At 45.3% G+C, this 27,697-nt stretch overlaps 1 protein-coding gene across 3 annotated transcripts in view; it reads right to left on the bottom strand.

Annotated features, from left to right (window-relative positions):
• LOC133342426 (1-phosphatidylinositol 4,5-bisphosphate phosphodiesterase beta-1-like) overlaps positions 1-27,697 on the bottom strand; it is a 148,327-nt gene that overhangs the window by 77,326 nt on the left and 43,304 nt on the right. For all 3 annotated transcript variants that reach the window (XM_061551604.1, XM_061551605.1, XM_061551606.1), the window contains exon 3: positions 11,740-11,808. In XM_061551604.1, coding sequence (XP_061407588.1) covers positions 11,740-11,808 — 69 coding nt within the window. The remainder of the gene's footprint in view (positions 1-11,739; positions 11,809-27,697) is intronic.

Raw genomic sequence — 27,697 nt, 5'->3', positions numbered from 1 at the left:
AATTCGAGAGCTCTTATTTTCGCGGTGGTAGGACAGAGCTCATGGAAGGAAAATTCATCCTGCAATGTTCAACTCGACTTGACTTGCAAGAGAATAAGAAGCCACGGCACTGTTGTTTTACTTTAAAGATACCCATTGTTCCAGAAACCTGTTGCTCTTAACCTGATCGACTGGACTCACCAGAAAGTGTTTAGGGCTCCATTAACAAGCCAAAGTAATCAAGGCAAAATCCAGTTGAGCGATTTGGGCTGGTGAAGATTTGAGTTTTTTTCCTGAGCTGTTTTAACATGGTCAAACGATACTCTAAAAGATAATAATTGCTTTAAACAAAATACTTCCTCCATAAGTAATCTGCCAGTGGCACAATGCCAATTTGGATACAGTGCGCTGTTTAGCGAGTCTCAAGACTCTTTCACGACAGGTCCTGCACCGAGATGCTTGGCCAATTCCATTACTGAGAGAACGAAGTAACCCAGAGAAAATCTTGATTTGAAGCTTTCATGACTGCAGGAATCCATACTCTTTGGTTCTTTCAGTAAAGTCACGTCGGTGGAAAAAATTAAAAATAATCCAGCAGTGGAGCTGCTGAACCAGCTGCTGGATTCTTTTTTCCGCCTGAGGACGACTGCTGGTGTTGTGATCGAAACGTCGTGATGTATTATTTTTGTTTTATTTTCTTTTCAACCCAGAGAAACCCCACATACCCCACTGTTTACAAGAGGGATGGATACTCAACACCGCCACACCTCGCAGGCCCATGCATACACCTGGCAGGCCCTGGTAGTCACCCATAACAAAATAGCAACCAGGGGCAAATCAAAGTTCTGAACAACTGAATGCATTAAATGGTGATTTGGTGCAAAGTAAGTTCAAAATATCTTAAATATTTGGGGAAAGTTCTGTAACATTAATGGTTAGAGAAGAAACTCACAAATGTGGCCTATTTTCCCTTTTTAAAGTGTTGTTTTGATTGTCTGTATATATTTGCCGTTAAATGATTTGAACAAAGATGTCGGCAGAAGGTCTACATGCCCTTCTGCTAGAATGTTTGTGTCAAAATAAGTGGAGAGCGTTTTGGTTTACGGTCAAATGCAGTCATACATCATTCAGCACAAATGTTTTTGTGTTTCAAAGGCAGGAAGGAACCTGACTGTTCACTGCATAAACTGCAATGTCACTTCAGTAAAATTATAATATTTATCAGTTTAGAACCGGACCACTCTATAATACGTGCAGAGAATGATCAGGTGAAAAAAAGTCAAGAAATTCTAACATTAAATCTGTTCCACATGCAAACACTGTTTGGGATTGTTTAAGTTACAACATCTGAACACGCCACTGCTCACTCCCCAAGCGACTAACAAAAGGAGGGACAGTTATTTAGAAAAGCATTCTGACATTTTAGGATCTATTTGTATAGAGTGTAGTCATCGGAAGGATCCACAAAAACATGGAGTGCCACAATGTAGACACTTGGACTGTTACTGTATTTTATTAACATCAACAATGTTGTAAACATGGTGATGTGAACACAACTCTTGACATGCCATCGCAACCACCACCCAGGTGAGTGTAAAACCACATCTCACTCCACATCTCACTCCACTCTACAGCAGATCGCTTTCAAAACGACAACAAAGATCCCACGTGTAGCCTTCACAGACTGTTGGGGCAAGTGCTGTTAGCGAGCACCACCTATGAAGGCCGGCACAGCACACGAGGGGGTGGATGGCCAGCACCACGCCCGGCCGCCTTTGTCTCCCTCCTAGCGATGTTTACACCCCACGTACTAATTTGAGGCACTGGTGTTGGCCGTGGGCGGGAATCGAACTCGGGTCGCCAGGTCCAGCTTGCAACGCGCTAACCACTACACCACCGCTCCCCGCCTTCACAACAACACTCGTTACCCCAAGCCTTCACAACAACAGTCGTTACCCCACTCCTTCACAACAACAGTCATTACCCCAATACTTGACAACAACAGTCGTTACCCCACTCCTTGACAACAGTCGTTACCCCAATCATTTCTGCCCAGTTCCAAGGTGCTCCTCCCCAGTCCCAGATCTTCCCCAACACTCAAACACATTCCTTGCTAAGAAGTTACCCCCCCCCCGCCCCAATGTCCATCCTTTCCAACATTATTTATTTATTTGGTATTCATGTATTTGTATGTATGGGTAATTGTCTCCATGCTAGATGTCTTTTCTTGCTACAAGACTTTGAGAACAGGCTTTAAATAACCTTCAAGAGTCGTTGGAAAACCAAGCGCACCAGGGCTGAATTGTCAGCCCTGAGATTGAATTGTCAGCCCTGAGATTTTTGTGCCATATGTATTCACCCAAATCCGTAACCAGGTCTGCCTACAATTCTGATGGAACAACTTTGCATTCATTTTGTGCATGCTACAAAAGGTGTGCGCTGTTTGTCTCTGTACTCTATACAGAGTGAGTGAGTGATTTATGGTCAGTTTGCCATGAATTTTATATGCCAGGCTGTCTGCTGGCTGACAACACAAGATACACAATACAGCATGGTGTATTAAGTCGGATAACTTACACGCCAAGCGAAATTAATTACTCCCTGTGCACCGTGAAATACTCAATTGCCCGTGTGTATTGTTGGATTTTACACTTCGTTACGGTTTGTTGTCAGAAAGGATAAGGCATATTCTTATTTTTTTAATGATTTAGTTTAACAAAGGCTTATTTTTTCTGGCTCGATTATACCGATACATTAACCGTTACACCAGGGGTAGAAAAGTAGAGCGGCTGGCCGGCCAGGGGTTAGCGCACTGCAACTGTGAGTCCGAGTTGCACTCCCAGCCACGGCCAACAGCACGAACGAGAGAGATGTCTCCTTCCACTCCCGTTCACGACCCTTAATGGAGTATGGCCCAACATTCCCCATGAGCAATACAGCACTGGGAGGCCTTCATCCAACAGTGGGTTGACCCAGGACTATAAACTATTATCGTACCATTATTTACTTTAATCACACATCGGCGATACAAGTCTAAAAGCAGTGCGCAATACGTTTCTGTGGACGTGCCATGAATCACAATGTAAGTTGGCGACACGTGCTTGCAAACCCATAGATATTCTACCGATACCTAACACTCTTTCCAAATTCCATTTTATTGATGCCACCTTTAAGTAGCCCGTTACATTCCTGAGTCACTTTAGCTGTTCACTCCAGTTCTTCCATATTTACTGTCAACACCACAATCGTAACCACCTGTAGGCATTACCGAATGAAAATAAAACACTGGGTATAGTTTAACGTTAATCAATCATGAGTATCGCTATCGATCCACATTAATCGCATTCACTACGCACGTCACAGGCACATTCAGCCACGTTGTTGTTGTTACTTGTCAGCGGTTCCAGCTTTAATCTACATCGACATCACCTTGGCTACTGCGACCATTTGCCGGCTAATCACTGCCGCCGCCACCACCACCGTCCTCATTATAATCTCTTCCGTCATTTTCCCAATTAACCCCAGAGCTGGCTGTCATGTCAGCATCCCGTAAGCTTCGTAGTATCCTGCACCGCTGCCACAACCAGGGTGGACGCGCGAGTCACGGCACTGAACATTTCTTCCCCTCTTGCCAAAACTCAGCGTGCGAATTTGGTTCACAGTAACGGGGCGCTCGCACACGCCAGTGACCAAGGCGAGCCGCGAATATATCTAGAGGCTGCCCTGCTAAAGCGACGGGGTTTGTGATACTTTAAAGCACGGCATTGTGCTTCTCTGAATGCTGCAGTGGTTGGTGTAATAGTGAGCGCACAATGGACTCGAAAAATCCAGAGATTGCTGGTTGGATCTCCTCCCACCACGTCAGTTGAAATGAACCACCCAGCAGCATAGATGGGTATACACCGGTTAGTCGATTGACGAGTCGTGCGTGTTGGGGTCAACGGTGGGAACTCCCACTTAGATGTTTGGCTAGTGTGGAAGAGTAGGCCAAAACACCCGCTTGAAGGCCTCTCTCTCATTCTAATTGGAGGCCCTTCGGCCGCCATCAGTGGCTTGAGCAGAGCAAAAGCCTGCAGCAGTCCCAGCTGTGTCACGCCATCCATCGCTTTAAACATGCATGTGTAAAGGTGATTAGAAATAATTTAAATCTTGTAAATTAAGCCTCGGTATGCTCTCTTCTAAGCAACGGACACAGCTGTTTGCCATCTGGGAACAATCGCATGTGCCTGCTTTGATTTATAATAACCTTAATCAACGGCACGATGTGTCAAGAGAAATGAAAAGATGGCCTTCTCTGACCAAATTAGATATAATCAACGGGATCTCTAATTACATCCCATACGATTTGGGGTAATTTCCTAATGGTGCTGCAAGGGTCCCAACGGGTTGATGTGTGGCAACACTCTCTCAAAGGATCTCACCTGGCACTTTCCTTTGTCAAAGTGAATCAATTTCCCACGCTGAAGCAGAGCTCAGAGTTAACTTCTGAGTAGATCATTAAACAATGCTACAAAAGTTCGATGAAAATTGGCAAAAAGCTAAAAACTAAATTCCAAAAAGACCTGAACGGTATATTGGTCACATCTTTTTTTTAAGCTTATTGCATTTGTTGGAACATTAATCATGTGCTTACTACTACATTACTTATTATCAGTCCATAAACTGAAACTGCATGTCTATAGCCTAGCCTCTTTCAACCACACTCTTAGGCATGCATTACTCTGAAGTAGTTGTAATACTAATCAACATATGCAAGAAGAACAAACCATTAATAATGCCCTTTTATTAACCCAGGAAATCATCTGAGCCTCAAGATTATTTATAAGAAGGGCACTGTAATGGGATATATGGCCAATTCCATTTGTGTGTTTGGTACTTGGGAAAACGCCGGACTTTCCAGAAGAAACAAGGGAGTAAACGCTCAACACTCGCACAGATAGACCACTTCAAAGTGGAAGCCTACAAACACCTGGTAGCCCCATGGCGGTCGCTCATCAAAGTACTGCAGAGAATTAACCAGGTTATGAACTCTGATGAGATCGGGAGAATTCAGGTAAATTTGGCCGTAGGTTACTGTATCATCAAACTCACGGGAAATTTTTATGCTGAATTGTCATTGGCAATCTTCACCGGGAATAGTTGCAATTCCAGTTTATATGTCGTTTTCAGAACTGTGTCACTCGCTGCCAGTACCAAACCAGTTGCTCACAGTTATTCGCAGTAAAAATGCACTGACATGTGAAGACGGCAAGCAACGATTGCTCCCATAAAAATGCCCCCTGTGTAACCGTGACGGCTCGGGCAAGAGTGCACAGTGACGAGCGTGCAGCACGTGCGCTGCCAGGCGCGGGCTTCACGTCATGTTCCAATCGTGCTCCCAACTCCACGGCATGCGATTGCGCGAGCACGTGATGCGTGCACCCAAAAGGAAGCCGACGCTGGGCGCTACAGGGAAGTGAGCAACAGGGAAGCAACGCACACGAAAAGGGAACATGCGTTCATAAATCAAAACAGTCCGCTTGAGTGTCCGAACCCAAAAAAAAGATTCGCTTTGGCCGCAGAAAGATAAGCTGAGGCCTGCACTGTAAAAGTTAAAATTCGTCTTTTTCAAACGTACAGCATGTTTAGACTAACAAGAGGAATTGTTAGAGCCATCACAATGCGTTGACTCATCGCTTAATATACTTTGAAGGTCACGATATACGCATCGAATTGCTCGCATGAGAATGTACGTTTTGATTTGTAGACACAGTGGACAGCCACTGCCGTGACCACGCATGGGTCAGGGTGCCAGCTCAGCTTCCCGGCACGGCAGTTTTAACAAAGGTACCATGTTTCCTAAATCCTCCCGCCCCGTTCCACTCCGCAGTATAAATGCAATTATTTTAATTGACAGGTCGTGTGTGGTGGGGTTTAACGTGGGTACTGCCACCTGCTCTAAGACACGTGGCCAGAATGGAAGAGTAGGCAAACATACCCTCGAGAAGAGCTCTCCAGAGCTCCCTCGTAGTGGAGAACCCTCCCGTCAGCAGGGATGCACTTTGACCTTGCCCGCGATGACTATTGGTCGCAACAGTCACCACAGTGTTAAAAAATACCAACCAACTCTTGAAGCAAGAGACGAGCATGAATCATGACTATTCATTGAATTATAAATGGAAGTGGGGTAGGGGGGGGCGAAGGAAGCGATGTTGTCATTTTACCTCTAGGACTTATCGTTAGCGGGCTTTGGCATCAATTTGCAGTGCCGGTTTTGAATAGTGAATGGTCCGGGCTCGCCTAAAATTGTCAAAGTGATAAGCGGTAATAAGATGCTTTCATTAATTCTGCTCATAAGAATAAAGAAGTGTGCATTTTAATGAGACGGTAATGAATGCAGACTCCTGCCACACGACAGACATTATGCGTCAATCCACCTGGGGGGGGGGGGGGGGGTGCAGGGCTGTCTGCTCCACGTGCTTCGCATGAACGCACTTGGCTGCACTTGGCAGGCATACACAAACACCGTGAAAAGCCTCGAGTACCGTTGGGACAAGTGGTGTTGGCGAGCGCCTATCAAGGTCGGGACAGCGACCGAGGGGGCAAGTGCGGCGCCTCACCCAGTGCCGGCGTTTGGACGCGGCGTTCGATTCTCACTTCAGGTTGCATCGACCTAGGGGAGGCCCAGGACAAGTTCTGATTCCACTTGCCTCAGGAGTCAGCCACGGCGGGCGAGCGGGCTGAGGTCACCGGATTCGCTGTGCCCACTGCGCCCCACAAATGGGGCTGGCGCAGAAAACCGCAATGGTGATTTGGCCTAATAGACTGCTTGGGGAAAGTGCCGTTAGCGAGCACCTATTAAACCAGTGCGATGGGGCCAACACCAATCCGATTAACCTAAGCCCCCCCCCCCTTCCTCGTGTTGATGTTCACACACTGCCCTGGGTACTGGTTTTAGGCCGAGTTGATCTAGGGGGAGGTGCAAGGTCAGGTTCAGATACCAACCGGTCATAATCATCATGATCATTGGCCATCGTCAATCTACTGTTGATAAAGGCCTCCTCCCTCCACGCAGCATCTGCACCATCGGCCATCATCCCTTCCACAGCGCTTTAATCGCTATTACGACTATAACGAGCCAATAAAGTCTATCTGTGTGTAACGTGCGTGACATCACTCCACATGCCACACCCCCCGTCATTAATATTCATGAGCGGGTGGATTTTTACACTTACGCAGAAAAAGGTCGTGCGGAAATATTTTTTTCGCAGATTTGCTTTAAATTTGACGTTTTTTTTATTGAAAGTGAATCGAATAAATAATTCTAGGCAGCAACAAAGTGGATTTGGTGTCTTTATTTATTTCTTCAGCACTTGAGACAAAAGGCAAGTCTAATGTATGCTTCTACATTATGGTAAAATAGATATTTCTCGGTGATTTTCCAGATATTGTATCGAATTCCAATTTATTTCAACCCCAGCGACCGAAAGCAGTAGAGAATAAAGTATCAAAGCAGTGAATTTGAACAAATTGTTATATACAGGTGTTTTATGACGTAGTTCTGTGCAAGAATCACTCCCATTAATACAGTGCTACAGTGAACTGCAGTGAAGTGTTTGATGACGTACTTTTGTGCAAGATTCACTGCCATTAAATTTACACAAGATACAATTTATACTCTGCTAATTTTTTTCGTAAATATTACAGCTTCCATCCTAGGACGGGCAAAAGGCTAGTAACAAAATATGTGCTCACACGTGAGCACAACTGAAGACAACGACTACTGTATAACCCTAACTCTGACACTAACCCAAACATGATACTCCCGAAGGATAAACAAACCCAGTTATTTTATTGCTCATTGCTCGTGTTTTTAGACTGCCTGTGGTTATCGCACAACCATAAAAGCGGGCGATCTAACTAACAACAACAAAAAGAATCTCATTAATTATTAATGGTCGGTGTCAAATTCAAAAGCCAAGCCATGGTGAACTCATACCTTACATATTTTCAGACACTGCCACGCAAATTCCAGCACAGTCCTTCATACTGGGGAGTCTTTTCCTGACATATGATGCCATCATTGCAATGTCTTGTTTTTTGGAGAGGGTGCAGTTGCATTCTACAGTGTTGCGGGCCTTATATAGAAGTAAGAACTATTCATAGGTGCTATTGTTGTGCTACAAAAATGCCTACATGTTCGCTTATGTACGAGCCATCTCAGTTGGAAAAAAAATACAATCTGTCATTATGCAACATATTACGGTTTCGTGAAATTGACTTTGTTACACGAGGTGTACTTTGGAATTCCTCTCAGTGACAATTGCACAATGCTGACCCCCGACACCAATGTGGTGAAATATGGTTAAACAACCAAAATGTATGCGGAGACCTTCATCCAGAAGTGGACTGAAAAAGCACTGCACAGTATGGATTATAATTATTTCATAACAATAACACAATGACTTTTGCTTTCTGACAAATGCTCAACCAAGCAAAAATACATATGTGGCTCTAACGCCATAGAAATCTCAACTGGCTCAGCACCACGATCTTGCAAACACCCCCCCCCCCCCCCCCCATCTGTGTCCTCCTTTTGGTCCCCAAGTTGTAGAACAGAATAATGAGAAACCAACTCTTAGGTTGGGAACAAACTAAAAACTGAAAGCAGCAAGCAGCAGTAATACTGTCGTAATATAGTGACTTTGTGTAATATTTCCGTGGTGCCATCCTGTGCCATTGTCTCGAGGGAACATGAACAGCTTGCCAGTCACTGCTTTAAAAAAAGTGCATTTTGGAAACATGTTTTTCAACGATTATTACAGATGTGTTTGTGTATTTCTTCACTCCCGCATTTCAAGCACAAATACATGTCAACAAATCAAATATTAACATGATTAGTGGTATGCTCAAAGGCACGTTATGTGACCCCGATGCCAGAAGTCCAGAAGGTCGCGGTAATGTGTTCCATTAGGTATTAGTTCCCGGGGATGGCGACACAGACGCAGATGCACACAAACATGATTAGTCTTGATAGCCACATAAATACCCCCCCCCCCCCCGTTAGCGAGCGCCTATTAAGGTCGGCATGGTGCATGAGATGGGTCGTATGGCCAACACCATACCCAGCCACCTTTCTCCCCCTAGTCTCGATATCTGACCACCATCCCAGGTACTCATTCAGAGGTTTGAGTCGATCTCGGGGAGTGGAGGACCATGACTAGTTCAGATATGTATCACTGACGTTGGCCATGGGCATGAATCGAACTCAGGTAGCCAGTGCTCGTTGTGTAGTGCGCCAACCACTACCCTAACGATCTCCCGCACACACATACAAAGACAAAGATCTCCCGTGTAGCCTCAATAGACTGTTCGCGCAAGTGCTGCTAGCGAGCACCAATGAAGGCTGGCATGGCACACAAGGGAGTGAGTGGCGAGCACCACACCGGGCCGCCTTTGTCTCCCAGTGGCGATGTTTGCACATTGCACAAGGTACTCATTTGAGGCTGAGTCGACTTAGGTGAGGCCCAAGACTGGTTCAGACAATCCTCACTGGTGTTGCCCGTGAGCAGGAATCAAACTCGGTTTGCAGGCTAACCACTAGACTACTGTTCACCACACAAATAAAGACAAAGACACACACAGTGTAATATTGCCCCAAGTTAAGCCACACATGGAACAGGTTACACAAGACTGCTGTTATCTTGTTTGTTAACCGTTCATTAGCTACAAAAAAAATGAAGAAAACACACGTGAATAATCAAATTACAGTATTTATTTTTTCACATCTTTCACGACGAGAAATTTTATTTTTATGCTGAGATTCAAAAGCTGGAAGCCGCTCTATTTATTTTCAAATATCCTGGTGCAGACTGTGATGTCATGGGCACGGCCTGCTGTTCGGCTTCTGAAAATATTGGAACGTTTATTTTCATGTTGTTTGAAGAACAATGTTTAAGTTATTATAACAAAAATATACAATTTTTAATGTCTATTCATACAGCCAAGCAAGCAAGGTGGCGCATGCTATCCTTGTAACCCAGCTGTTGGGAGGCAAGGGTTTGAAGATCACACATTTGTGAGGTTTCCAAATCCGCCGGATTTAAAGATGTGCAGGAGATGGCAGCCCAGCTAAATTAGTGTCACGCTGTCTTCGCAGACTATTCTCTGCTATTCCCTTGTATGGATATGTCCTCTTTGGGAACCTTGGACTCCTTTAACATGCAAAATACATAACTCCTTTAAATTAAATTGGCCAAACATCCTGCAGGATCAAGACACAGCGAGGCTTTCCTGGATAAATAAATCACAAATAGCCTCGTTGTTATTCTTCTTATTATCGTTACTGAATAATATAAAACGGGTTTAGCTCTTATACAAACACAACTGACTTTTAAAAATGTATGTTTCCTTTCAAGGCAGTATTATTGACGAATGACCTTGGCAACTGCTACTATCATAACTACTTAAGGTATTGGTCTAGTACAAGTGACAGCGCTGTATCAATATTGACAACTTCAAAGATAACATTATCCTGCGGCACATGGAACCCACTGCTACACATCCCGTAAGAGGCATTATCTGTACTGGTATTGGGGAGTGCAGATTCATGAAAGCCAAAGTCCGTAAAGCAGTTTACATTGTAAGGAGCCAGTCTGTTGTTCTAAGAACACCAAGTGATAGGTACACACCACCAAGAGGGTGGTACCTCAATCATGGTGGCGGTGGCAGCAGCAGCAGCCACTAGTGCTGTGATACCACTATGGTGCTAGTGCCAGGCTAGGTGTACTTTCTGAGGGCCCCATACAGCGCAAAGGTTCTGTGGCCGGTGGTTACAGGAGGGGGGAACCCAGGTGCTGTTGAATTAACAGATTGCGGTAACAGTCAGATGCATCCATCCGCACCCACAGACACACGCGCTTACCATGAGCATGCGAGCAACACAAACATTCCCCATGTTTGAATGTGGCACCACAGTGTCACCCGATTGTCAATGAGCTCAGGACCCTCCAATTGGCACGGATCGCTACATACAGTGTAAAAGGAGTTCAACATACGTATAACCGGAACGCCGAAACTATCATCACCTTGCTTAGTCGATTACCCCCTTACTTCGTTGTAACGTAAAATGATAACGGAGTTGGAGCTGAGCTCAAGGTGGGTGGGGTAATGACGCTGGGCATTCACTGCAGTGAGTTGTCTGCATGTTGGAGGCCGGATAATAGGAGACTGCTGTTTTAAATCGGCGGCTAATGAATCAATTTTCCATGCAAAAAAAATAGTTTAAAAGCAATGCATTCATCACTTCAATTAACAACTTGCTGCAGCACCCACTTCTGACTTGTCCCGGTCAAGTCCTTGCTGTAGACGTTTGTTTTGTCTGCCTAGGATTGCCTCTCCTTGTGAAGTCCCTTAATCTGCAACTTACCATGGTGCACCTCCTTTCCTGCTCTGCCCTGTCGATTCTATGCCTCATAGAATTTAAGTATTTTTAAGTATTTTTTGTGGCAGACAAAGTTACAATTGTTGCCGTTACAAAAGGCTCCAAAAATGGCAATCTTGGTGAAATGCCACTCATTGATGTTCTACCCGTGCGAAAAACAAACCGAGGATCGACCAACTGATAACCGAGTCCCAAGCAGTGCTTATGGGTATGAGTTATGGCACGAGCAAACACTGGTTGGTTGAATTGTTTCCTGCTAGGATTTTCCACAGAGATGAAGGCTTATTAAGCAAGTTAGCATATATCATTGACAAAAGCATTCCCCCCTCCGTGTTCACCTTTGGCATCTTGGCATACTTCCCGGTCCTTGTGTCTCGGATGCTTGTGATTTCCAAACATTCCGTTTCCTGCAACACAACGTGACACAATTGCATAAGCATGGTAAAACAAAAATATGACTCCACTAAAAGACGCAATTATCAAGTAAAACATCTTCATGGCCGAAGTCTAGGGCAAAGCTGCTGACACAACTTCCTGCCCAATTATACTATGATTATATATTTTACAGGAATTAATTATTTCATATTAAATTACCATCTGCCATTCACGCGAAAATGTTGCACACACCCTAATACATCTACTGCTCTGTAAACGGGCAACAGTTTATGATAATAAGCTTGTGTTTATTTCGAATGCTGCGTTAAAATGACATCCCAGAAGAAAACATGACAAACACACAATTAATATTAAATCACACATTAACAAGGTGTGATGATGCATCAATGGGTAAATTGGCCCCATGCCTTACAATGTGATGTAAAGTTCCACGTAACTGCTGGTTTGGGTGATAAGTACAGCTCAAAAGGCTGGCCCAGTAGACCGACTTCTATTCTTCTTCAGTAGAGGCAACGGACGTGACCTGCTTTCTTGCCTATTCCCCAAATTAATTCTCGGTGGACTCTCAGTGCAGTGATGAGACAGTGAAAGTGCGTTTAGAACTCTTGGGAGAGCAGCTGAGACACAGTGTGTTCAAGATAATTATTTAACACAACGTTTGACCGTTTTATTTTTACACAATACGAAGGGGGAGCACACTTTCCCACACATTCTACTATGAGATTGGGTTTGTCCCATTACAGTCAAACCAGTAATATCAATCCACAGAGCTGGAAAAGGCCAATTAAAATTCAATATAAAATTCAATGCGATGTGTATTATTCGTGCAGTTACTGGTGACTGGGGCGAGACAATAAACCCCAGTTTAATCAGTACATGGCCACTTGGTATCACACCCAGGTTCTCAGCAATGCTGCATCAGTGCTGTGGCCTCGCAGCCACCTGCTTCTCCATCGTGCACGCTGCATGCTAACGCTGCCACGACATCACCGCAGTTGACCCAAAGCCTCAAAACGCCCACATGCCCCCGGCATCCAAGCCACAATCCCCCTGTGACCCCAATGAGAAAAAAACCACCACCCACCACCCGTTTCAAAATGCATAAAATTTGCCCGTCATGTAAACATCCCCAATCGACATTCCAGCGCTGTCTTCTCCGGCTTGGGAAACATCTTGGGCACTATCTGCACGCAAGCTGCTAATCTACTACCTGCAGTGGTGGCGCCGGCAGTGGCGTAGTGGGCTTGCGTGACACGGCCGCAAAAACATGGCACTTAGTGGTCGTGGGAGTTGTGGATCCCTGGGATCAGCTTAGTAACATCGAGGGTGGAGGTGGGGGCTGGGGGAGCTGGATGGGGTTGAGCCACCCCCTTGATGAAAGCTGACCCCCCCCCACCCCCACCCCGTCTATATTCCCATCATCAAATCATAAAATGAAAAAATCTTGGCACAATGGAACACCAAAAGCAGATCAGATTTTTTTTACTCATTCTGTTTAGCGTTTAACGTTCGTTTACAGTTTATTTAACATTGACGGTGTCACGTCCCTCTTGAGATGTTGTGTGTCCCCCCCCCCCCCCCCCCGCCTTTAAACAAGGCCATGCCGCAGGGTTGGGTCACTGCCTGATCTGTATTTTATGGATCCTGTTCTTTTCGCTTATCGGTGCTAAATGTCCATCGACAGTAGGATTACAAATCTCAATTAACATCAATTAAGTACTGTAGTTGATAATCGCTTGAAGCATTTGAAATATATGGGGGGGGGGGGTTACAGAAAGTTTGCAAAGTACAGCAGCAGCAGCAAGTGGTGGATAATTCAGTCTCACAGGGCGGGTCCTGTGCATTGCCTGCAGTGGACTTTGACTGGAACTATGCCGTGCCAAGGACCAGTCGATAGCCGTTAACGCTGATATGACGATGGAATGCAATCAGCCGTGCAGTAGCACTTATTTTGTTGAGATAAATGCGATCAAGCACTGCTTTGCAGGCTAGATAACGACACAGTGGTGTTAGAGGCTGGCGTCACAAACTGCTCCGTGCGTATCAATGCCCGCCTAACCCACAGACATGTAGAACACACAGTACAACATACACCACGATCATCGATGGTCTCGAAGCCACGTGATGGAGCCAGAGATATGTGTTTCCGTATCTGCCATCTGCACGTTGACAACGCTTGGTATATACAGTACGGTCACTGTTTTGTAACTTATGACATAATAAAGTATACAGACACATTATGCGTTGCTGTTGTGTGGAACATTATGATTTAAAGCACATACTGCATGAGCAGCAATATGTTCTGTATTTCCACATAAAATAAAATACGATGTTCTAGTCGATCAGCCTGTTGTCTTTCCAAACTAATATTATCCAGCAGCATTATGGTTTAAGCAAGCAAACTGTGGACTGGTTGAGACCTTCTGGGCCTCAGCATGTCAGGCTTGATCAACAAATAATGCTGCTGGGTTAGCCAGACGTTTTGAACAAAAATGTCTCGATCTTACATAACCGCGGGCACTGTTTTCAATGGAGATCAATGAGTATCGCACAGTTCCGTGAGGCCAACGAATTAGGGTTCTGTAAAGGTTCCCCAGTGTCCAAGAGAATAAAGCACACGTCTCACACCATGATTTGTGGCCGATCGGCTCATTTAATTAAAATAGAGCCGCACCTGCATGGTGCCATTTGAACCTTCACGGGTAATCGCGCCCCGAAAGGCAAACTACTCCCAGACACAACCCAGGCAAGGTGTGCATGTAAAGGCGATTGTGTTTGCTGCTTGTCAACAATGTTTGGAATGCTCGGTCAAATGATGCACAAATAGGATTCTTGAAATCTTCTTACAAACTGCTTCATCCCCTATTGGAAATCAGGTCACAACGAGTTCTCCTCCGCTGCTCCCTGTCCTTGGCAACACGTTGAGCCTCGCCCCAACGGAGGTTGATCGCTGTCGCCAGCGCGGACTTCACGGTCTAGCGTCACGTGGGGCTTGGGTCTGCCACGTTTGGTACACGGGCCTGGTCCATTGTGAGTACGTGTCGGAGCCATCTGAGTCGCTGTCTCTCGAGGTCTCGTGTGTGACATACAATCGCGACTTACCAAGGGTTCAATGAGCCAAAGACGCTGTCTCTGCAGTTAGTCTATTGAGCGGCTTGCCCAGCTTCTGAGGTACGAGACACCCAGTCGCTCCTCTACTACTACAGGATACTGCTTACTTGGTGTGAAGCTCTAATATAGTGTTGGCGTGTTCCAAACATGGTACAAGTGTTCTTTACCGTGGCATTTAGGCACCGAATAAATGCAAATTCTTATTCTACATCATTATGGTCCTTTATATTCCAGAAAGCCTCACTGGGTCTAACTCCTGTCAATGCTATGTTTGGTCATCTGGATCAAAATAAGTAGCACTCACAATTTTTTTCAAAATGCGATATGTAACGTGGGTCAGCAGTAGAGTGAGCGGTTCACTATAGGAAGGTTGTGAAATAAAATCCTGATTTTTTTTTTCCCTTGTTTCTTTCGGTAAAGTCACGTAGGTATAGAATAAACGAAATTAAATCACGACGTTTCGGGCGCAACACAAGCGTCCATCATCAGGTGGGACATCCACAGCAAGAAACAATTGCTGAAGTGCTGTGGTTGTCCCACCTGATGGCGGACGCTTGTGTTGCGCCCGAAACGTCGTGATTTAATTTATTTTATTTTCTACCTACGTGACTTTACCGAAATAACCAAAGAGTATGGATCCCTGCAGTCACGAAAACTTCAAATCTAGATTAAAATAGGTATCGTTCTATGGTGAAGCCATCAGTGGGTGGCCTATGGAGAGACTCTCCTCTACTAGAGTAATGTGGTATTTCCACCACTGGCTCAGGAACGTAAATAACAGATGAACCTCATTGCTCACATGAGTGGGAACTCACTGACTTTTTGGTGGGAGATAAAAAGGGCAGATAATACCAGAATGTATACGTTTAATTCTATGCCAGAACGTGAGACCTTCATGAGTTAAAATTATTAAGTTATCGATTTCATACATACCTTGACCTGACTTTGATGAAATGCATCGATTAAATATAATGACCCTGAAGCCACAGTTTTGATTTGCCTGAATGCTGCAGTGCTCAACTGCATGGTGTATACTTGCCCTTTAAATAAAAACAACACTCTGAAGTGTTAAAAATGCTTTCAAAATATTTTATAGCAGCCCTAATGTGGACGATCCATCACGAAACTCGACGCATGCGAAATGGTAGAGCGGTTTACAATAACCATCGCAGGCACTAGCTGAGCTATTATTTGAGAACGATTCATTCATCCAGCGAATGCGTAATCGCGAAGCCATGGGACAGCGTCCTCAGTGGCCATGTGTTTGAACGTACTTTAATCAAGTACCGTAAAACATTTAATAAGATTTCATAGGGAGTTTCCACTTATTTTCCACTCATTTTATTTGGCGACATGAAAGGCATCGTTATTCCATGCAATGTGCCATCTTCCACCTCCCCTTTCGGGATCGCGATTTTATCCCAGAATCTATTATCTCATCGCACGTTCAATTGCCCCATTTGCACTGTTTCTCAATAGGAATATTATCCTGGGTTTTTTGGACAATTCTATGAGCTCCATACGCCTGAATGTAAATATGTGTATATCATTCCCTTTAAATTTACATAACTTGAAACATTTATATGCGAGACATGCATGATTCGATGCACACATTGTAAATATTAAAATCTATGTGAATCAATTCATCGACGTATCATTATATGCCTAACACATGTATTAAAGGAGCCCAAAAAGACGTAACTTTCAATGATAATGTGTAATTTATTAAAAACGTTTACAATTTCCTGCCACGATAAGTTCAGGGAAATTATCAAGCGTAGTCGTTTACTCATATTGTCATATATGTGCAAGCATCGTGTCACTGCAGTTTTGGCACAATTAGAATACCCCTTTGCTTTGTGGTCCATTGTACCAATACAGATACAGCAGCTGGCACATTAATTAGCATTCACCTTGGCAACAATGAAGACCATACCAAATAAAACACACACTACAGCGCAGTGTTTACCGAAACTCAATCTTGTGGCAATGATTTTATTTTTATTTTGGCAGTCACAATGGCAATCCCATAGCAATAAGCTGCTCGCTCGCAGCAAGTCACCAAGGAACAATTCAGTTGCTTATTTTTCACTTTTGTTTCAATTGCATGAATTTACAAAAGTGCACACACACACACTAATTGTTGCTTTTGCAGATTTTCACCGATCTGGCATTTATATGTGCATGGCCCTGGCACAGAGACCCGCACAGCTGTGCCCCAACACTTACAACCTTGTGTGAGAGTGCATGTACGTGCTTTTTGTGTGTGTGCGTGCGTGCAGGCACTTCTTTACATGTTAACTAGCAATGGCCTTCAGAAGCAAGGCAGATACTGCACTATAATCCCTCGGAATGGAAGGATTACAGTCGATTAATAAATGAATATTTCTCATCGCCAACATGCGATGAGAAAGGGGGTAAACCCCCTCCAAACCACTCCCATCACGAAGTGGATGATGATGCCAATGATGTTGCTAATCCTGTCCCATCACCTCCCGTCCAGCGGCACACATGGGAAAGGAGGCGACATCCCCCCCCACCCCCATCCTACTATTTTCGTGTCACCCTTACGAGTCGAATAGTCGAACTGATAATTGGTAGAGCACTGTAATCATTAAGTGATTGGATTCTTCAGCTCTTATAACGAAAGACCGATGGGTGAAATTGTTCTCCTAAGTTGTGTCTGTCAAAATTTGTTTCAGTAGCGGATGTATTGAAGCTTGCACAAGATTACCAACATCGCCTTGGATCATTATTATGTATCATCACCACTAACGTGAATGTGTCAACAGGTGGCAACGTGCAGGACCACCAGTCATAGGTGACGCTTACAAAGCGTGATGTCTGTCTTGTGTGTGCAACTGTGCACGTGTGCGAGTGTAACCGTGTCGGCTCGGTTCATGGTCAACGGTGAGCGGCACCTGTTTCACGTGGGCAGGACGTGTCGACTCAAGTGTGTGCTGACGCAAGACTGCCAAAGTGAAACAAGGATATGCCGACAACCTCTACCGAATTATTTTTTCCTTCTCTGGGAGGTGGAGATGGAGAATGACCTCCGATTAGCGTGGTTGGCTACGTACGGTGCAAAGGAAGTTCTACGTACATCCATACAATCAGAATCTTTATTTAGAATGTGAATCTTTAATTTGACTGGAAGAATCCGATGAGCTATAAAGCTCTTTATCGCAGATGTCCAGTCGGTGCAGGCCAACAAGTTATGGCAACAAATAATACAATATATGTTTGTGTGTGTGTGTGAATATAACTGTGTCTACATGAGTTCAGGCGACACAAACAGCACGAAGTTGGAAGGACCAATTGTCCGATAATTTAGACCTGTAGTCCAAACAATATTTTTCCTTCCTCTGGTTGTACCGCATGGGAGGTGCTGTTGTTGGGAGGTGCTGTTGTTGGGAGGTGCTGTTGTTGGGAGGTGCTGTTGTTGGGAGGTGCTGTTGTTGGGAGGTGCTGTTGTTGGGAGGTGCTGTTGCTGTAACTTGCTGAGCTGCCCCTACTGGACAACTGTGGAAAAGAGCTTCATAGCTCATCGGATTCTTCCGGTCTACATCCAGATTCTGATTCAATTATCACCATGACAATTTCCCCATGTGCGACATAACGAGTGAGTTTCCACGGCACGGCGCAACAGCAATTCTGAAATGTGTACGAGTTATCAAAATTTAGGGCTGCCACGTGTGAATGATTAGGATGGCCCGTGACACATTTCGGATGCAATGGCAATACTCCTTGGCACAATTTTGCCTCTTTTACATATCTGGCGTGGATAGATGTCATGACTCCAAAGGGGTCGTCCATAAATGACGTCACGCGATTTTGGACGATTTTTGACCCCCCCCCCCCCCCTAGTCACACGGCGTCACAAAAAGTCAGACCCCCCCACCTCAAATATGACGTCACTCCCTCACCCCCAAAAATATGACTATTGTCATTGTAGTGCGTATTTAATGTGGCGCTTCACTCTGATGTTGTAGGAGAAAACATTTTGATGTGACGTCACATTTCTCACCACCCCCCTCGTCACACATCGTCACAAATGTCTGACCCCCCCCCAGGTGCGTGACGTCATTTATGGACGGCCCCAAACACCTATTTGCAAGAATATACTCTTTAAAGTAAAACAATAAATATTGTTCTACACGATTGTTGTCCTTATTTTCTTTATTCCAAAGATGGTAACCCGAGTGAATGTGCTGCAGTCATGTTTGTCCGCGTGTGTTCACACACGTGCGCGTCTTGGAGGAAGCACGAGACATGAGTGTGAGCGCGCGTGTGTGTGTGTGTGGATACCTGCGTGAAATCGCAAAACAAAGAGGCTTTGTTTTTGTCAACCAGTTCAGCAAGTACGAGACCAGAACCCACTGCTTCTTTAGTTTGCGCTTGCACTGGTCCAAACTATACAAAGACAAAGGTCATCTGTGTAGCCTCCTCAAGTCTTTTGTGAAAGTGCTGTTCGCGAGCCTTTATCAAGGATGGTGCGGTTCACGATGGGGTGGTGTGACCAGCACCAGCGCTCGGAAGCCTTCGTCTCTCAAGTGCTCATGTTCTCATTTAAGTCTGAATTATTTTTTGTTTTTACCAGGTAAAGCCCGCTGAGAGATATGGGTCTTTGTCAAAAGTGCCCTGGCCACAAATTGTAGCTCAACGAAGTGGCTTATCGTGTTGAAATGTATTGCATACAAATACTCTAAAAGCATGTTGATACTAAACGTGGAGAGAAAAACCGGAGGATCCGTATACAAATCCACGCGACCACGGGGAGAACATGCAAACTCCAAAGCTGCAGGCATCAGAGTTGGGCTCCACATCACGCCCCTCTGCACACCAGACGAGGCAGTTGTCATCTGGCCTAAGACCAATTCAGATACCTGCCACTGATGTTGCCCATATCATCTGCAGGAATCGAACTGCTGGGTTTGTAGTACACCGCGCTTACCACGACAACTACTACTCCCCACGAATACGCACACACATATACTGAACGTGTATAAATGTGATTAAAAGTCAAAACGTGTTGTCTTTAAAGTTGCTAAATCAAGGACTGTCCGAGTTCACAACATGTGTGCGTGCGTGCAGCGAGCTGGAGCGAGAGTAAAAGTGCAATTGTACAGTGCTTCTGTAAACACACGTGTTTATGCGTAAACATGTTCTACGTAACTCACAAAACTTACGCAAAAATTAGGACCAGAAAGTTCATCGCAAAAAAAAATGTTTCGGCTGACATTATCATCATCATCTCTCTTTCATGGTGCGAGCTGATCGAAGAGGAGGCGGGTGCACAACGTGGCAGGGAACCGGTTAAACAAGGAGTTGCGCTGAGAGGGTTCACCCCGCTCGGGATACCAGAGCAATCATTCAGCGGGCCGGTCAGGCGAATTCCACAAACTGTTTTTCACTTTGTTTTCTCTCGGCGAGTTCAGTAATGAAAGTCAAAGCACTCGAGGAGTTGTCTCACGTGAGTGTCAGATCTCCAGGTGGGAAAACTCATTTCTTTAGAACCGCTTGGTGTGTTTAGTCTGTTGTCCTTCCCGAGCACCTCCGATTAGCACGGTTGGCTGTGTACGGTGCAAAAGAAGTGTTTTAAAAACAAAGACAAAGATCTCCCTATAGCCTTAACATACTGTTGGGACAAGTGCTGTTAGCAAGCACCTGACGGCCAGAACGGTACGCGAGGGGGTTGGTGGCCCAACCGCCTTTGTCTCACCAGTGGCGATGTTTACACACCGCACCAGGTACTTATTTGAGGCTGAATCTACCTAGGGGAGGCCCAGGACCGGTTCAAATAATCCTCACTGATGTTGGCCGTGAGCGGGAATCGAATTCGGTTCGCCGGGTTTGTCGCGCAGCGCGCTAAGCACTGCGCCACCGCTCCCCCGCACACACGCGGACACAGCCTCGCAAGTTTCTTGGAGCGAGCGCTACGGTCTGGTGGCGCACAGACCGCAGGCGAAGTGCAGCCCTGCAATTGCTCGCTCCCGCCACCGCTGCTGGAAAATGCCGCCGCTAGAACAGCCCTTGAGCGACCTCCCGCAGAGGGAATTTGCCCCACTTTTCCACGCTGGCCATGGGAGTACCCACACTTGACCGCACCACACGCGATCCGTGCAGAACTGCTGTGACAACGGGTTGCTCTGCTGGTGTGGAGACTCGCCGGCAATCGTCGATGAGGAGCATCGTCATTTGTTGTCCCTTGCCTCTTCATCGCCATGCCTCGAGAAGTTCAGAGTGACACGTCAACGAACATTCACGATCAGAGATATCCTGATAAATCTTGTCTTCGAGAAAGATGGGGGACTCGAGACAATGCTGGATGTGTCCTCTGCCCAGATGAACTTACATCTCCAGCTGGTTACATTCCCACCCATGGCTCGAGGCGTCGTGCGTGGAGTTAAAACATTCGCAAAGAGATGGGCAGGGTGCGTCTATAAATAACGCAAGGGATTTTCTTCTTCTTTAATCACCGAACAAGAAGCCACGGGTGTGCACCTTTTGGAATGCGGTGCTTCTGACTGTTAAAGTCATTCCCCTGATTATTGCCTCAATAGGTGACGGACATTAAGTTGCTGTGTGTTGCAAGTAAGCCGCATACTTGCCAACCCTACTGACGAAGCAGCGGGCTGCTGTCGAGTTGAACACTTTTACCACTTGCCAACGTTCAAAGCTATTCACACTGCTTTCTAAAATGTTTGGTGAATCAAGGTGGTTATGCAATTTTAGAAAAATGGTCATAATTTTTTTTTTTAAGATATTGTTTTAATACTATTTTCAAAGTATTTTGCTGTTATAATCCAGTACTTGGACTGGGGCTGAAAAGCATTAAATCAATTTCCCAATTTAAATTTTTTTTTATTTTCGTTATTGTTTTCCATAAAATATATCATTTCATGCATTACTTCCCTATTTGGCTTTAAACGAATTCAAGAAAGCACCATGTGTCATTTTTGGCTTTAGCTCATGCCAGCCTACCACCTCTCTCTGTTTCCACAAGCTTGGCACGTTTGCAGTTGCGGCAGTTGTACATTTGTGTATGACAAGAGAGGAGTGGGAGGGATGAAAAGTAATACCATTGCTCTAACTCGAGCATCCTGTTTAACGTTTCTAGCATGGACGCTCACCCCCATTATTGGCTTAGACTCAAACTAAATGACACTTTCACCTGTGTGGGATGTAAATGTGATTCATGCATCACATTTGTGAGTATCCACAATTATTCTTTTGCAGATAACACCGCGGATCATGTGGGCTATGATGTTTATCGCTCCCCACCTCTTCCCCACATCACAGCGGATAAGAGGAATTCTACTGCAGTCTAAACACACACTACGTATAACGAAAGTCTGATCCTGCTGTGTACATGACTCTGACAATAAGTGGCAGTACAAAGCAAACCCACTCTGGAAAAAAATGTGCTTGCAAAGCTTAATAGCTAAAATTAAATCCCGATTAAACTAAATGCAGATGCAATAATTTAGCAATCTCACTTAACGACAGAAAGCGACTTGAGAGAGAAAAAAAAAAGATAAAATATGGTCGAGATAAGAGTCCACCAGGAGACTAAGGAAAAGCAAGTTCTATATTGAAACCTACAGCTAGCTATCTCCTATTCAGTTAACCATTTCTCATAACCCTGGACAACATCGTTCTTTGAGAATAACAAATACGGGCCTACAAGAGATACGACCCCAAAGCTACGACTGAAGGAGAACAGAGTGGCTTAGGTATTCACGCGGCACGAGAATTAGCGGTCAAGTGAGTGTAACAGTTGGATCTGTTCGACATCAGTGACAAACGCAAGCCTCGGCTCGCCGTGTACAAACACACACAGCCTCTGCCGCCGCTCTCAAAACCCATTTGGCTTCGAAGGCCGCCCGATGGCACGGCTCAGAGTTTTTATCGGCGGTTTGCAGGGAACCCGCGGTGGCCTCGCGTGTCCGCCGCTGGCCGCTTTCTGCGCTTGCCACCGCCGAGTCAAATTCGCCGCGGAGGGATTAGCGCCCGCACGGGACGCGTGGGCAAAAGTCGAAACGAAACAAAGCGTTCCGTGGGAGTTCCCTTCTCGGGAAAAATTAGCAAGCAGCTCGCACGCCACATGACAACCGCGCACACACATGCAAGCCGAAGATAAAAGACAAAGGTCTACCGCCGCATAGCTATACAGAACCTCGGGGCAAGTACTGTCAGCGGTGACCTATGAAGGCTGCCACAGCCTACAAGGGGATGGGGTATGGTCAGCATCACCGTTGGCCACCTTGGTCCCTGCGGTGCTGACTTGTATGAGAATGCAACGTCGGGGGAAGCCCGAGACACATTCGCCAATCACGTCAGCAATGGCCGGGAATCAAATTCAGGTCGCCGGGTTGGTAGCGCTAACCACTGTGCCACCGATCCACACCACACTTTGTGCGTGGCATTCATGACAACCAAACAGACACGAATAGAATCGAGAAAACTGCCCTGTGAAACCAGACGGACTGTTGGGACAAGTGCCGTTACCTAGCACCTGTGGAGGCCATCACGGCGCACAAGGGGGGGTGGGGTGGCCAGGAGCACGCCTGCCCACAGTTGTCTGATGCTGACGCACAGATCCTCATTTGTGGCTGAGATGACCTAAAGGAGCTGCCAGAACTGGTTTAGATATTCGTCGCGGATATTAGGCACGGCTGGGAATCGGATTCAGGTTTTCGCAGTTCGTCGCGAGTGCACTAACCACCGCACCACCACTCCAACCAACCATGACAACCACAATCACACATACAAGCTTGCACACCCATAAACGCTCAACGCACACACGCGCACGCACACATAATGCAGGCAACTTGCCTTTCGCCTTTCTTTTCCAACAAGCACAGAATGCAAGCTTGACATTCACTTATGCCTAGGTAGCAGTCACAGGCGTTTCCAAGGCAACATTGGTGCACGCTGTGGTCACCACCTTATAAACAAAACAAAAAACTATTCTCAGACCCAAATCGTTATGGCCTCCACGTGTTCCATCGTTTTGTTATTTGGTGCCACCGTGGTGATGGTGAAATGGTGGACAATCAACTCGGGCACATCGGCAAAGTGGGAAATGTCGTTGGACACACGAGGATTTGAATGTCGATAACTACAAATTCAACGTTGAAGCAGGCTTGCTGGATGAAGGGCCTTACCGAGCCTTTGCCATCTCCCACTGTATTACGATGCAACAACGCATATAACACCTGCGTTAGCAGATTTCATCGGAGTTGAACTTTCGAAGTGGATTTAAAATGCCGCAGAGGTGTTTTGTGAAAGCAGCCATGATCTCACCCCTGCAAGTTGACGGCCTCCCCACATTGTAGGCATCCCTAATAGAGGATTTTTTGGCTTAGATCGCGTAAATATAAACGTGTCGTTAAAACCCGCCACCACCCGACAGCCAATTAGTAAGGTTGGTCAAGTAAACAGAACATGCCGATTAGTTACTAGTTCAGCACAACGGTGTGTTGGATAGTAAACCCACAACATTTGCAGTTCGAGTACTGTGACATTTCACCGGTAATTACAATCAGCCTCATTAGGCGACAGCCAGAATTGTGGAGAAATCCTCCTGTTTCGGTCTTAAATAAAGGGGGTGAATGTGATGTCACTTGTAAGCCAATCAGTTTCAAAGACAATGCATATATTATCAAAGTATGTTTTTTGTTTGCATTCTGAACACAAAGATTGTGGTTAATGCAGACATGATTCCTCGTAAAAGGTTTCAATTTGGTGTTTTAACATCTTAACACCTGTTTTGTTGCCAGAAAAAAGGGGAACACCTATTCTCATATTTTGGTACTGGCAAAGGAGGTCCCGTGATGAAAGAATCTAAGTTGGAGGACGCAACTCGAAAAGACACAGCAGATTACATGTACCTAAGGCAATTACTGAAGGCAGATTGGAGAAAATGTTCATTTATTATTTTGCTTGATTACCGAGGAAAGATTCACTGAATCGCATACGTCTTTTTTATGGGGGGTGAGGACGATGATTGCTAGGTATATTCCAATTAAGTCAATTTCAATTAAGTAAAATTTTTCAGCTTGGTAAATTGGACCACGACGCTGGCACGCAGTGGCCTACTCTTGCAAACGGCGTAACGGGACCTTTGAACGTCCGATATGAAGCGGACGACAGGTAGTACTTTTATGGCCGATGCACAGCGCAGTATTAACCATGGTGGCCGCTGGCTTCGAACCGTGAACCTCCGCAACAAAGTGGCAAGCACGCTCCCGCTGGGCCACCTGAGCAACCTCAATGATGAGAAAAGAAGGTGAGCAAAGAGTGGAATAGAGTGATTTTGGAAAACTGTATTTAATAATGAAAAGCAACATTGCATTGTACATGAAGAATAAAGATATGCATCACTTCATTTAACCCTACCGTGGCATGTTATTTGTCTAAGCTTCAAGAGTACAAATCAAAGGTAAAAAAAAAATCTGAAACAATGCTGGTGATTAAAGAAGACAAGGCCAGTTGGTGTAGCAAGCAACAGCTGCCCACCATTAATAATGCATCTCCTGCAGTGTCTTCGACTTTAGGGAATTTGTCAGGGCTAAAAAACTCTGTCGCCAGTTAAAATATCGCACATCAGCAGCATCGGTGTTGGTATTGATGAGGCATTTCGTGATTAATGAAAAAAATCGATGATAATGCTCAAAATACACGCATAGAATTGTCCATGTGAAAACTATTCTTTTTCCCATTGTGCAAATGTTCCTAATAGGCTGATGATGGTTAATAAGGCTGTCCAAAAAATTGACTTAACAAACAATACCAACAAAGCCATTTAAGGCGAGACCAAAAAATGCTAGGTTAATTCCATCACGATGAACACCAAATCATTGAATTGCCGTGGGTTGAATGCCTAATAAGCGTGCTCATATATGACAGTTGTCTTCTCTAACTGGCTGCTCAAGGAGATACAAATCGGGCGACAGTCCAGCGGCACTTACTCCTGAGCAGGGAAACGAAAGTGGGTCAAGACGGCTGCAGCGTCCATCGATAACGCTCCACGATAAGAAACCGAAAAGGGCGCCCGATCCATTGCACGGTGTATCTGGTCAGTGTGTGACCGGCAGACCCCATTGCAACCCCCGCAATAGCCCGTGTTGATACAACTGTTAAACATGTGCCTCACGTCCCCTAGAACAGCCACTCTTCAATGCAGACCACTTTGTCGTTTGACAGGAGGTCAATGCCCGGGGTCCCTTGAATAGTAAACGATAGAACAAGGTCAGCGCGAAGCTCTCGACCCAAGTTGAGAGATCACTCCGTGCCCCCCTGCTTAGCCTCTGCTTCTGAAGTGGCGCCACATCATTAAGAACCATCCATGGCAGGGATTAGCACGCTAATTAACAGTGGCTGTGCCAATCTAGAGGCTCGGAATGTATGGATGTGTGGAATTGAGTATCAAACAAGAGGCTACTAGGTATTCCTATAGAACTCCTGGAGTGAGTCCGCAAAGCTCAATAGTTTTAAAACTTTCTACAATGAAACGATTATGTTTTGATTCGATAGCTTTCTTAATTATCATTCTGAACCTGCATCTGCTTCAATCGAGCCTGCTTCTGACTTGGCCTTCGAGGTTGAACGGTAGTACAATGTGAAAGTAAAATCTAGCCTTTGAGTAATCACCTTTTAAGTTTCATTTGTGCAATTAAAATTGGAAATTGATCCCAAAAAAGTTAAACCAGGACCATTTTTTGAATATTCTGTAAAACGATACATACCAACAGACCAATTGAAAACTCTGACCCGCCGTGATTGATTCCCCCATCTCTCATTACACTCTTCTAAATGCCCCGGCGGAACGCAACGTTCAATCGTGCGCTGCACTCAACAATTTTCTAAAGGTCAAGTTCGGCGCGGGTTCACCATCTGTTCTATATTTTACGGAAGTTCTCCGTTGTAGCTCCCCTAATTTGAAACGCTTATCAACTGTGCAACCGAGCTGAGCAAAGCGAGCGATTGCCGGTCGCTCGTAGTTGCAGAGTCGAAGAGCATTCTGAGACTGACAAGTGACGGGAAGGCGACGATTCTTCAAAATTGGATCGCTGGTGGTGACGCAAGTTAAAAACACTCTAAATCTTTTATTCATGTAAAAGTACGTTAAAAAAAACTGATTGTCGATAACATGTATTTAACATTATTACAGCCCACTGTCTCCATTACTACTGAATGAACCCCCACACCACATCAGTTGTGAGGGTTGTTTTCACCATACTTCACCACACATTCCCAGTTAATTAAGGGGTGGGACTCAGATGTTAGTCATGGCCGGATACAAACTCGGGTCGCCTAGTTGGTAGCGCTCACCGCTTTTTCACCCCTATAATTCTTTTAAATATCACCCTATCTATTTGTATCCTGCACCATGAGTCTTGAGAATAACCTTTAGGCCAAAGCATTTCCCCGTTTTATTCCCTTTCAGGGAAAGCGTTACGCAGTACGTCAGCTATATAATGCACGTCATACATTTTTCACGTTTTCCTACAGAAGCGTTTAAAGATGTAGGCCTCTTCAGCCATGAGAGTAACTTCATGCACAAGCAGTGGTGCTTCTCATCCCAACGCAGCTGATAGCGCGTAAACGTCGCCATGGAGATAACATCCAGTTGCCGTGGCGATGGGTACGCTGTTATCAAACTAACCCACACTTGCGGGCAGGCCCCCACTGTCAAGTTCCCTCGAACAATTGAACGAAAAATGCTTCACTCGCTACGAATCGCCCAAAAAAAAACCCTGGATAAATTCCTCCACTCGCTTT

The sequence above is a fragment of the Lethenteron reissneri genome, chromosome 14, assembly GCF_015708825.2.
Source record: "Lethenteron reissneri isolate LAM-NWPU_2019-01 chromosome 14, ASM1570882v1, whole genome shotgun sequence".
Taxonomy (NCBI): Eukaryota; Metazoa; Chordata; class Hyperoartia; order Petromyzontiformes; family Petromyzontidae; genus Lethenteron; species Lethenteron reissneri.
The sequence above is the reverse complement of the archived record's forward strand: the minus strand, read 5'-3'. Positions and strand labels throughout refer to the sequence as shown.